The sequence below is a fragment of the Tachypleus tridentatus genome, chromosome 1 (genome assembly GCF_004210375.1).
Source record: "Tachypleus tridentatus isolate NWPU-2018 chromosome 1, ASM421037v1, whole genome shotgun sequence".
In the NCBI taxonomy this organism is placed as follows: domain Eukaryota; kingdom Metazoa; phylum Arthropoda; class Merostomata; order Xiphosura; family Limulidae; genus Tachypleus; species Tachypleus tridentatus.
In genome coordinates, this window is record NC_134825.1 from 46,797,292 (window position 1) to 46,810,891 (window position 13,600).

The following is a 13,600-nucleotide window of genomic DNA, read 5'->3' on the forward strand; positions in this document are numbered from 1 at the left end:
ATAATCTTCAGTTTGAATCTGCTGTAATAGCATCTGCCTCCTCCTTTGAAAACTCAAGTTTTACTTGCTATACAAGGTTTTTGAAAGTGTTCAGGGAATCAGTAGGAATTGGAAGGATTATTAGTACACTAGAAACTCACTTCAACTTCACTGGCTATGATATTGCCTTTATGATGCAGGCTAAGCATCAGTGGACATCATATTCAACTATGCTCGATTTTAGGTGGCTCCAAATTCGTAGATGTTATCTAGAACTAAAATTGCCTCCTCTTTTTTTACCACATGCTTATAATTCACTAACTTCACCGTCTTTGAAATAGGCTGAATAGTCTGTGAAGTATTAATTCATAATTTAAGGAGTAACATCTTATTCCTACATTTTTAAATTGTTGTAATTAAAGTATCTGCTTTGATGTCAGAGCACTGAAACTGATGCAGATAATGTGGTGTGATTATTTGTTGGTGGTAAGGCCTTTTAAAGGCTTATTTTAGCTTGTAGTTCTTTCAATTTTTTTCTACTTCATTATGGATGAATTGCACTTAAGTAGAAAAGAGTCTGGAATGTTTGCAAGGGCTATTAACTTAGCTGTAAGGGAAGTTTTAAACTCAGATTAGATAGTGGTGAAGGCAAAGGTAAACTAAATGAAATAAAATTGGGATGTAGAGGAAAGTTTTGCATAGGAAATCAGTATAAAAGTAGTAATAAGAATAGGCTTAATTGTTACTGTTTTAATACTAGAAGTATAGCAAATAAAATAGTTGACTTTAGGGCACAGGTAAAAACAGAAAAGTTTGTAATGGGAATAACTGAAACATGGTTAAATGTAGGTTATTTTGATAGAAATTTCTTTGAAATACATGGTTTAGGTTATTTAATAGGAACAGAGTAGTAATGAGATGGTGAGGAGTGGCTTTATATGTAAAATGTGAGTTGCATCTTGTTGAAGTTGAATATTAAGGATAACAGCAAGGAGATTGAATCCATCAGGGATTTTTTTAATTTATATCAGTGGTAAATATTAGTAGAAATTTGTTACAGACTATGAGATAAAATTGATAAAATTAATGAGAAACTTTACAGTGAGATATTAAGATATGAAGTCATAATTATGGATGATTTTAACTTTGGACATGCTGATGAGGAAGTGTTAGTCAAAAGCTGATGGAGAAAGGTTTCTGATATCTGGGATGGAAGGGTTTTTATATGAGGAACGATTACATCCTTGAAATTGTTTTCTCAAAAAAAAGTTAGGATCTGAATGAAGTATTTAATATTATAAAGGAATTTTATAATGTTGGTACATTAACATTTTTCATACTTAACAGCAAGATTTATACAAGGTAGAATCTGCTTTCAGCTGAGACAGTTTTTTTTTTTTTAAATAGGGTGGTTGGCCTCTGGAATAGGTTGCTTTTGGATGTTGTGGAAGGCAGTAAGTTTGAGTTTAGAAGAAAAGTAATAGATATGAGAATGATAAGGGCTGGCTTTAATTTTTTTTAAAAATAGTTTTAGTTTGGCTTACAGGATGAGACATCTGAGGTGGATCAACAGGTTCCTTGTTGTCCCTAAACATTGTTATATTATCTGGTCCTTTGCCTTGAGAGGTAGCAAAAGAAATGTATTTCAGCAGGATTGTTTAAATCTTGATAATGACATGAAATAGCAATAATTTTAGCAACTTTATGCTACACAGCATGACCATCTGATATGTAGATTATCATGAACTTCCTGATAACTAGGAAAGCAACTTCTAAAAATATTACTGCAGTTTCATGACCGAAAATATCTGAAATTTGAACAAAACTTGTCTTTCACCATGTCTTCATTACACTTCCTTTGGCCGTCCTCTTTTCTATTGTAAGGTAAAATGGCTGATACCATGCAGGTTACTTCAGTGTATTGACTGTACAGCATACTGATGGACACTGCTACAATTTTCTGCAGAATCTGCCAAAATGAGACTCTTTGTTTTTCTTTTTTGCAAGACTTTTTTTTTTTTTTTATTATGGGTGAACTGAGTCTGCATGTTTGCATAACAATTTTATAGAAGTTTTTGCAATGCATCAGTGAATATAGTTTTAGAAATTCTCTGTAGTCTGGAACATGGTTTTGAATGTAAGTAGTCTTTTGAAGTTTATTGTTTTCAGTCAATTTAGTTTTTCATATATTCATTAAAGGATTTTTCAAGCATGCCCAGGAAATAATTAATTCATTGATGTGGCTCACACTTTTTCATGAAACAAGAAAAGGTTGAAGGGCTATGCTTGATTGCAGCAAGACATTGAAAACACCTTTATGTTCATTTAGCAAAATGTCAAGAAAATCTGATGGTTTGTTGTAATGTCCTGGTTCTATAAAAGTTACCTTTAAAAGTCAGAGAACATTTATTTCATCTGTAGTATATGGTGTTTTTACCTTTTGATATGTTACACAATTTTTACAAAAGCATCTATATTATCATTTATTGGTGGGTTTTTAAATCAATTTTGTTAAATTAATGCAAGAATTTAATTTAAAATGATTTAAATATTCCAGGTGTATCAGCATCAACAACAGCTCCTTCTGCTTCAGTTGATCTATTTGCAACTGATGATTCTTTTGCTGCAGTGTTTGGAAAGGGTATGTTTTTAAAATAAGTAACCATTTTTTTGTCTGGTTATTTGGAAAACAACTTTTGTTGATACAGCATATCCTGGTCATATAATAATGTTTGAAGTTTCACTAGATGTACAGTTTAGGTCTTGTGTCTATCTAGCTGTATTTATTGGAATGGCACATGATATAAGAGAGCATAAAAAAGATGTTATTCATATTATTACAACTTGTATCTTGTTTAAACAGAAACTTCTGCCACTAACATATTTGTGTAAATATTCTAGTAAGTCCTGATTTTTGGTTGAGGCTTTGTTTATTTATGATACCTGACTTTTATAAAGCATTGATAACCAGTGTAATATGTATTTAATTTTAAATCAAGAAGAAAATCTCACTTGTAATTCCAGAATTGTGGTTAGGGTGTAGATTTAATAAATGGATTATTAGAAATAAAACTGATTAATAGAAATGATAACTTTAGATCATGTTATTGCTCTGGCTATAGTAACTTGTTTCAGGGTAATCTACAAGTTTTACTAGCGGTTATATATTTCTCAGATTACTTAGCAAAGTTGATGTGACTACCACGTATCTTCAACAAGATAACATTTTCACACAAGTTTCCAAATAAATTTTCAGGATTTTCCATAATGTATTGCTTTACCTTTGCAGCTGTATGTTGCCTTTTAACCAGGATAAATGTATTGAGGAGTAGAAGTATGCTTTTATTTGTACAAGAGGTTTACTCATTATCATCTCAGAAAAATCAAATCAGTAATTGTTGTAGAGGCCTCAGGATTTATCACAAATAAGTTCTGAATACTGAATGTCTGTAAAGTGTGCACTGCATGTTCATATATAAATAAGTTGTAATTGATAGCAGTAGTCCTAAAATGTTACTGCTATAAGAGGTGAATAATTATCATGTAAAAAAAAACAAACAAAGGATTCTTGTGTAGCTTTAAAACTGTGGCAAAAACTCGAATCATAAAATTTTCTAAAATAAATGTTCTATGTGTAGGAAATGAGCACTGATTCTGCAGTGAAAGATTCAAACTTCTTATCTTATACTTAACGTGTGATGTTTAACAATCAATATGTGGTACAAATTTGTTTTCATTCCTGTAATTAATGACATTAGTTCTGTTATGAAAGTGCATACTATATGTCAGTTTCAAAATGGCTCTGAAATGTACATCAGCATAAAGCAGGGAAGAAAAGCATATTTCCAAGGGATTAATTTCCATTCAAGTGATAGTTAGTGCTTGTGTTGTTTTCTGTTGTAGTTGTTATTTTTATATTTGCTGTTAGACACCAACCAGTTAGACCGGTTTAAACATTCTTTGGTTATCAAGTTTTAAACACTATCAGTAAATGGATCAGTAAGGCAATAGTAAGTTAAATGCTTGGCTAATTTTTTTATCTCTAATTGTAGTACAAATATGTGGCCTGCTTATCTCTTTAGATACTTTAAGTGTTTGGTTGGGTAAGATGTGAATACTGATTGGTTATTATTGATCAGAGATAGTGTAGTAGTTATATTAATGAATTCTTGTCTCAGATTGAAACTGTTTTGTTGAATCTTAAGATATTATTAATTAACATTTTGTTTTTATTTTAATATGAAGATAATTACAAATTGCAAATATTTTTAGATTTGCAGTTTTTGTTATCCTTGTACCATTTAAACCAATGAAATAATTTTTTTCCGCAATTAACCCTGTTGTCATGGGTCAAAGGTCATGTCGTCATGTTTTTGATTTGCATTCAAAATTTATTAAAAAAAACTATTTTATAAAATTATATCAATAAGTTGGTATCATCTTAAAGTTCAATTCAAAATTAATGATTCATTAGTTAATTTCTTAATTTAAAAGTAAATATTAAAAGAAATATCAATTTTTGTGTCACATGGTATGTTGAATGCAGCGTTGGTTTAAATTAGATGTTTTTGATGTCAAAATGCAAAGTCTGTTGTTCTGTATGAATTAGGAACTCAAGTTACCAATATTGACAAGCCAGAATATAAAATAAGAACCTCCTATCTTTTTTATTTACTGAGACATCGCTGCATTTGTTGAATCAAACAGTGTCGTTGCCAAAATCTTTCTATTTTTGGAAATTCTTGCATACATCTAATTCTGTTTGGCATGTGAATAGATTACCAAAAGCTCAGAATTCCCCCTACTGGCTTTCTAATGACTTACAAAGAAAATATTTAAAATCATAAATCTTGATTTCTCTCAGATGATATTTTGAATGCAACTTTGATTGAAAATAGATGTCTGATGTCCAAATACAAAGTCTGATATAGGTAAGCTAAAATATAAGATGAGAATCTTTAATATTTAGTGCATCAACTAGGGGGCCTTACCCATCTTTTCTACTTTTTAAAAATACTTTCTTATGTACACTTACCTCTCACTTGCATACAACCAATGGAAGACTCGGAACACCTCTTAGTGGTTTTCTCAGCCTCTGCATAGTTATTGGGTATCTAACTTTCTTTTTGTGGTAGATTTGAAGTTACTAAATTAGTGATTAAGCATGATAAATTACTGTGTAATTCTATAGTATTGTTATAGTAATTTATGATTTTTGGTCATTTTAAAATGTATATATATGAAACCTAAAAATATTTTATTTTATGTCCTCCATGTATGAAATATGATAAGGCTTAGCAACCTGCAGCAGACATGCACAAAGTTTAACTAGAAGAGATAATTATATTTTATACTACTTTATTTACTGTTCTGTGTTTTAAGAAAAATAAGGTTAAGAATTTATTTGTAGATAGTAATAATATATATACATACATACATATTTCATACGTATAATTTATTCTGAGCCCATAACAAAAGGGCTATGTGTTGTACATATTTATAAACTTTATTAACTAGGATGTTCTAGTTGTACAACTAATACAGTTCTAGGTATATTGCTAAGTCATGTTTTTATTGATAAAGTTCTTGCTTACTGTATACTGGTTGAATTTATTTATTCACAAGATTTTGTCTTATAATGGTTCAGAGTACAGCTTGAATTAGCAGGAAATTTTGTATTCAACTCGGAAATGATCTGGTTTTTATGCCTCATAGCTTACAGTTCACTTAGTTATAATTTGACCTTTTGTAGTTTTACTGTCTGGAGTGAATTGAAATATATATATTGTAAGTAAATGTTACAGATGTCAGTATTATGAAATTCAAAAAGGAAAAATAGAACAAATAACAATGGGAACAATTCTGTATCAGTTAGTAGTGCAACTTTGTATTGTTTCTTACTAGCCTCTTCAGAAGCAGCAGCCCCTGTTTCCACAAACATTACCACAGGTATGTGTATCATGTGATGTTTCCTGTAATTTTTTGATATATTCATACTAAAACTTGTAGTTATTGTGAGGAAACTTGATTTTTTTGTGTGATTTGAGGTATTCTTAGATAAACTGTAAAATAATTATTAAACGTATGAGTAGAATATATGAAAGGTAGTTTCAAGATTATTATGTAATAATTATTTGTATTTTTAAGCTATTTTGTAAATCAGTAGCTGTTTTAGGCTTGTCAAATTGTTTGAGGACTAGCCTATTTTAAATTCTAACAGTAGAACAAAATGAAGAATGAGAATGGCTACATACTTTTGATAATTTTAATTACAAACCAAAAACAATAGTATAATATCCAGTAAGATTTTATGAAAATGATAAAAGTACACTCATGGTTTTATGATTCAGGTTGTCTTGAACATTTCATTAATGTACTCAAGGGATGAGCTGTAGACATTCAAAGTATCAATGAATTATTCTTAAGGTAAATTAATTATTTTCAAGGAGGTTCTGAGTGACCTTAACCATTAGTTGGATATCACTTTTTTGTGGATATTGTGTACTGTATATGATAAACTAAGAAATTAAACACTTGTTTCAGAATTGTTTTTAAGTTTGTACTGATTTTTGAAAAATATTTATGTAAGATAAACTTCACCAAATTGATTTACTAGTATCTTATTTTTTGTTATATCCATGAATTCCCAGTAGCTGGAAAATAGCATGATTACTGAATATACTTGTGAAAGTTTACTTTGAGAATATGTATAACCACTGTAAATAAACCATGTATGCATTCTAACTAGTAAACCTTGCTTCTTGTTTGAAGATGGTAGTAATCCATTCATTTTGGAAGTAATATATTGCTTGTTACCTAAATTTGAGACTATTAACTTTCTAACAGGTTATCATATTTATTAATAAGTACTCCCTTTTTAAACATTTTATCCACAAGCATACTAAATGGATCCAGCAGAAGTGATTTTTAATTCTTAAAAACTATATGGATTGGGCAGATATACAGTTAATGATAAAATGATGTAGTCACTAAAACATGAATGTGGAATTTCTTTAATCACAAAAAATCACAAAACTAAAGTTAAATAATTGAGTTTCAGGTAATAAAATAGAGCTTACAAAGAGAGGATTCTTTAAATGAAAGTTGTAAAGTTATTTCTGACAAATGTCCAAAAATAAAATCAGTGGTGTCAGATGTTTTTTGCTTAAACCTAGTAGAAAATGTCACAAATAAGAGATCTTTGTGTGCAAGTTGAGAAGATAGTTCTTGTGCAAACAAATGCAATGATGCATTCACACAGTTCACATGATATAAAGGGAATTGACTTTTAAGTGAAACTTTGAACTGTTAGTTACACTTTCATGTAACATTTTGGAATACCTTGTTTTAAGTTGTCAAATCATATTCTTATGGTCGAGTTGGGTGCAAGAAAGCTTCCATGTAAATCCAAAAGTTGAACTTCAAAGCCTCAGGGTTGTTTTTGCCCTCTTGACAAACATGTATTATGAAACATAGTTAAGTGATATTTATCTTGATACAAGATTTTTATTATCATTGGTTTTTGTTATAGATTTATGGGAAAAGTTTTCATAACTTTGTAAATTACTGAAAATTCATTTAAGCATTTGTATAAATAATATGCTTGTGTTTATCTGTCCTGAACTTTTGTCACAAATTTTTTGTTCAAATCTTAACAAAAACATAGCATGACAGTTATTTAGGTGAAAGTTTATTCCATTCCTTTCAGGGTTTGAAATATAACCAGGGGTGGTCAGAAAAGCCTGTTTCTCTTCACCCATCTGTGTGGTTGAGATTTAAAAGGCACTTGACTTTAAATTTTCTTAATTTGTCATGATTGGGGAATGAAATTTTTGTTGGTTAAGATTATTAAAGGAAAAAGTTGGGAGAAGCTGCAAATACATTTTGGAAGGGCAGAAGAGAATCCATTTGAAAGTGTAGAAGGACACTTTGGTGGACGGTTTCTTGACTGCTGGAAAAGATGCACTGTCACAGAGAGCAATCCCACTCTTTGTTGTTTAAATCCTACAGATCTCATATTATAAAGGCCTTTGTCCAAGTAGTCTGGATTGCATGATGGCTTTTCAATTCAGAATCACCTTCCCTGTATTTTATTTATTCAAACAAAACAGTGGCATAATGATTTTTTTATTACAAGACTAGCTTTGATTTCAACTTTAGCTTTTTTTATTTGAAAAGTATTTTGCACAACCAAACTTAACCTTCATGTACTGCGTGTAATTTTGTGAAAAAATAACTATTAAATACAATTGCCATGAGCTTTTTCAGCATATTTAGGCCTAAGATATGCATATACACTATTCAAATTATATGCTTATCAGTTTGTGAACATGCATTCCGTCAGTTGTGCATGTTTAGCTAAATTTGCTTTCATTACAACTTTATATTTTTGACTTTGCAGTAATTTGGCTTTGGTTCATTTCATTAACAGCTATAAATGTCTTTCAGCTACTACTTTCTATTGTATGGGTTTTACTTTTTGTTTCAACTTCTAAAACTTGTAAACTGAATGCTAATAACTGCTTCATACACTTTGCCACTACTACTACTATATTCTGTTATGTACAGTATGTGTAGTTTTATTAAATAATTTTTCACACGAGTTTTTCATATGAATGTGTAAACTTTTTAAAAATACATTAGGATTTGTTGATCTAACAAACAATACCTTCAAGAAATTCTAGATTAAGTGCTATCTGTGAAAATCAGAGAATAAGAAAAAATTCAAGTGAAGAGCATGAAAAGCACCGAAAATGTTTTGTGAATCACAGCTAGTTTCTAGTAATTTTGATTAACGAATATAAGTCTTTTGTGCATATATATCTTTCTTTACATGTATACATCACAATTACATCTTTAATTTGTTCATAGAATTTTATTGTTGTGTAACATGTACCACCTATATTTAAACCATTGTTTAACTGTGACTATTTCTTATACAAAAAAAAAAAAAAAAGGTGATTGTATATCAGTGTGCACACAAGAAATTAATTTACTTGATGTAGTATTTTTCTAAGGGATTATTATATTTATGCTACTTCATTAACTTGTTTAAGAGCATCTTGTAATCAACTGTAACAGTTTTCTGAAGCATTAAGGATTTGCAGTAGAGATAATTGTCTAACTCAGAAAAATTACTTAGGCTTCAGTGAACATGAGCTACTCAGATAGTTTTCTGTACTTTATATATGATTCTAGGCATAATACGGTTTTGTGTAATGTGATTAGTATTAGAAGATTAAAGTAAGAATTTTGGAAAATACTATGAAAATGTAATGTACTGAATGAAGTTTTATTTCTAGACTAAAGGTATTGAGATTTAAACACCTAGAACAAATGTAAAATGAGTACATGTATCTAAAACTGTTTTGGTTGTTATTGAATAATGGAAAAAATTTTGATTTTATTTGCAATCTGGTCAGAAAGCAAGAAACCAAATATCATTCATATTAATGACATTGTGAATTTTATAGCATTTATTATTTTCCTAGAGTATGTTTTCAGATACTTATTGTTGAGAAAAAATATTAATTTACATTATTTTAAGAACTGTTATGGGATGAATAATCAGTTTTAGGTAAATATTCACATATGTGAAGTAGGAAATGTATCATTATATTGAAACATTGTAAGAAATATTTAACCTTCTGACTAAAATCACTACTGTTTTTATTCTGATTCTCTAATAATATTTTCAATCTTGTGACATTGATAATATCAACTCACAAAATTTACAGCAAGTTTTGTAACAATGCAAAATGTTTTATTCTGATAGTGTACTAATGACTTCATACTTGTAGTACTGCTAATATGTTTATCTTAAGTTTATAAACATGCCAATTTTAGTTTGTTCAGTTCAGTTTCTGTAGATATCAAACAGGGCTTTTTAACATTTACTGATTAAAATTTGTTGACAAGATTTCCTGTATTATACCCATTTGTGCTGTCCTTTAACTATAGCCTCACCTGAACACAGTACAAAGGGTGGTGGGCTAATGCTGCCTGTTGCAGATACTTATGGAAGATCAGCATCTCCTTCTCCAACAGCAGAATTAATGAAAGGAGCAGGTACTACTCCCATTTTATCTCATCCACCTGAACCAGCATTTGGTGAACAAGTTGACCATTTAGATGAATTTTCTGCACCAGAAGCTGGTATGTCAGCAGATCTGGTTTGGGGAGACAGCACCAAACCTGGTAGGCCTTCTCCATCTCCTGATGTAAATCCATTTGGAACTTCCTTTGAACCTTCTTCCTCACTTCCTGCTGCCATGGCAGCTACAAAAGTATCTTTTCAGCCAGAGCATAAAGCTGATCTCTTTAGCATGGATGATGCTGATTTTGGATTTGGAGATAAAACCTCTCAGCCTCCTCCCATCACGGATACAACACCAACTACCACTCCAGCACCAACAGCTCCACCTCCTTCTCCATTTGGAAGTTGGGATATGCCTTCTAGTACAGGTGGTGGAGTTACCAACGTGGATGTTCATAGCCAGCCATCTCTTCACACTGTGCCAGTTACTTCCTCCCTGTTTCAAGAGTCAACAAAATCTTCAGCACTTGATGATCTGAATTTTACTATCCAAAATGTCATGAGTAAACCATCTGCAGCTTCATCTTCAACTCCTGGTCTCTCATCTCCTTTCTTGGGAGGTTCTAGACCATCAGCCCAGTCTGCTTCACCAATAGTAGCCAGTCCTATTTTTGGATCCCCACTCAGCTCTTCCATGCCCCGTTTGGATTCTCCTGGATTAGTTGGAGCTCATGCTTCACCTACCCCACCCTCAGGACTGAGTTCTCCAGCTAAATCTGTTACAGGAGGAGGGTCTGCAGCATCAGGTGACAATGATTTGACAGAGTTTGAATTATGTTAGGAGTTCCTTCCCTTTAGATTTGGTTTGGTTTGTTGATGCTGTCTGTTTCTTTTAGAGGCTGTAGGTCATACAATTTGAATCCCAGGTTTGCATGTATTTCACATCCTTATTTTATATTAGCACCACTTCTGTTAATGTTTTTGTGATAACACCTATATTTTTTGCATGTTTTTGCACGTTTATGTTCTTGATATTAGTTGAGCATATTATAAAAGACATTAACTTGTAGATTTTATGTGCATAACATTGTGTATTCTTTAGTGTCAAGAACTTAAGTGTTTTAAAACAGACATAAATTACAGTGAGATCATTTATTTGCAGGTTTAAGGATAAATATTGCTAAAGATATTGCACTGATATATATGTTAGTTTTAAAGAAATGCTGCAACAAATAGACAACACTTGAACTTGTTAGTTAATAAATTGTTTTTCCAAACTTACTGGAGAAAAATTTCAAATTATTTGTAAAACTTGGTTATTTTGGTTTTGTATGTCATTTTCTCTCCCTGGGAAGTGTTTGTATAATTTTCCCTCATGGAATTTTTCCTAACTTTGAATGGTTATCAAACATAAACAATTATTTAATCAAAAACAATAAATGCATATGTAGTAACTCTATGTAAAAAATAATTTGTTTATATAAATTGGTAAAAGTATTTGATTTATTCTCTGTATTTTGAAATGCATTATTTCTTATGTAAAAGTATAAATTTAATTAATTTCCATTTTTCTTAGAAATTACTAAATAACTTGTAAAATATGTGCATGTAATTCAACAACTATTAGTAAATTATGATTTGTTTATCGTTCTTACTTTAATGGAAATGGTTATGGTCTGGAAGGTAAAAAAGAAATTAACATCTGAATATACCAGATGAATATTTTGAAATTATTTTAAGGTATTATAGTTATATACCATATTTAATTGGCATATTTTATCTAGGTTTTGATCTTTTTGGAGATGTACTTCAGCCACAGCCTGTGGCTGGTGGAACTAGGATTCCACAATCTACAGTTCCAGAAACAAAAAAAACACAGCCACCTCCTAAAGGAATTGTCAAGGGAGACCTAGATTCTAGTTTAGCTAGTCTTGCCCAGAATTTGGATATTAGTGGTCCTAGTAAACAACAGAAGTGAGTTGGATAATTATCAGTTGATAAAGTTAGAAAACTGTTAGATCCTGCTCAAGTAAGACAAATGTCCAAGTTGTTTCCAAAGTGAAGATTTTCATATTCACATGATAAAAAGTTACATTTAACAAAAATTTGTTTTGATAACATAACCTATTGATCAATAAAATAAAATGGTTTGGTTTTTAGAATCACCTCTTGGAACACAGAACAATTTGTGCAGTTTTCTAATGAAAGTATATTAGATGAAAACATTTTGTATGCTTATTGTTTTGTACTCTGAATCTGATTATATTGCCTTTTAATATAGAAAGTTTTAAGAACAATATCTTTTTGAAAATATGCAACCCAGTGATTGTTTAATTCCACAATAATTTGTTATAAAAGTTGTCTTGTTTTTATTGTTTGGATAATGTAAGTGCCTTTCTTAATACTGTTTCTTCTGGAGAAAAAAAAAGATTAATCTATTAGTTTGAAAGCTGCTATTACAAGTGACTACTGAATATTGTAACTTGTAGGTTTGGAGGCCATCAGTGGGGATCTCCAAAACCATCCTCAAAAACTAGTGTTGCCAGTACAGTTGGTGGTGGTGGATGGGTTGGTCCATCATCAGGTATGTCAGCTAATGCAGGCTGGGGATCTCCTCAACACAACTATCAGCCAATGGTAAGTTATTTTTGTGACTTTGGGAAAAGGTTGAAAAATATTTGTAAATATCATTTTAGTATGTTTGTTTCAGATTATCTTGTATGTTTCATAATATAAATTTCAAGTGTTTTCAACTAGTGTTACATCATTATTTTGCATGCTCCAAGTTAAATTCAAAATAATTAATTTTTGTTAGATTTTGTATTTTGAAATAAAATCATCAATTACTACATTGATACCACATAATTTTACTATGATACATCAAATTTAGTAATTAAGTTGTATATGGGTAAAGAAAAAAGACTTTGAGCTCACCAACAAATTTTACCACTTGGAACCTAACATGAAAAAAAGTTTCCCATGCAGATAATTCACAGAAGCTGAGAAATTCCCTTGTAGGATATTTTGAGCTTTTGATTGGTTACACATACCATTGAATGAAGTAGGTGTACATACTAATTTTTCCAAAAATGGAAGAGGTGGACAGGGCCATTTTGGTTGATTTAATAAATGTATGAATATCTCAGAAAATAGTAAAGATAGTTGTTTCTTATTTGGTAGCTTGTCAGTTCAGTAATTTGAGTATCTAATTTGTAAGATGCTGTACACTTTACACTTGAACATCACAAACATTTAATTTAAACCAATGCTGCTTTCACCATACCACATGACATAAAAATCAATATTTAGAATTTGTTTGTAATATTTACTTTTAAATTAAGAAATTAACCAATGTATAATACTAAAATTTGAATTACATTCTACAATTTGATGCCAAACGTTTTGAAATACATTCATAAAACAATAGTTCAATAAAATTTTAAAAGTGTTTACAAATGATATGATTTGTGACCTATGACCATAGGAAAACCTGTGTTGGTAGGGATAATTAAAAATCAGTGCAGCTATTTCTGTTTATTACAGAAATTATAATTGATTCTTAGACATAGATAGATTTGCAAATTT

At 30.5% G+C, this 13,600-nt stretch overlaps 1 protein-coding gene across 5 annotated transcripts in view; it reads left to right on the top strand.

Annotated features, from left to right (window-relative positions):
• Nucleotides 1-13,600, top strand: part of LOC143247553 (phosphatidylinositol-binding clathrin assembly protein LAP-like) — a 77,093-nt gene that overhangs the window by 57,173 nt on the left and 6,320 nt on the right. For 4 of the 5 annotated variants that reach the window (XM_076495847.1, XM_076495830.1, XM_076495838.1 and 1 more), the window contains 5 exons: nt 2,537-2,620; nt 5,884-5,928; nt 9,940-10,821; nt 11,800-11,989; nt 12,505-12,652. In XM_076495847.1, the coding sequence (XP_076351962.1) occupies nt 2,537-2,620; nt 5,884-5,928; nt 9,940-10,821; nt 11,800-11,989; nt 12,505-12,652 (1,349 nt within the window). The remainder of the gene's footprint in view (nt 1-2,536; nt 2,621-5,883; nt 5,929-9,939; nt 10,822-11,799; nt 11,990-12,504; nt 12,653-13,600) is intronic. The other variant, XM_076495866.1, reaches the window with a different exon arrangement.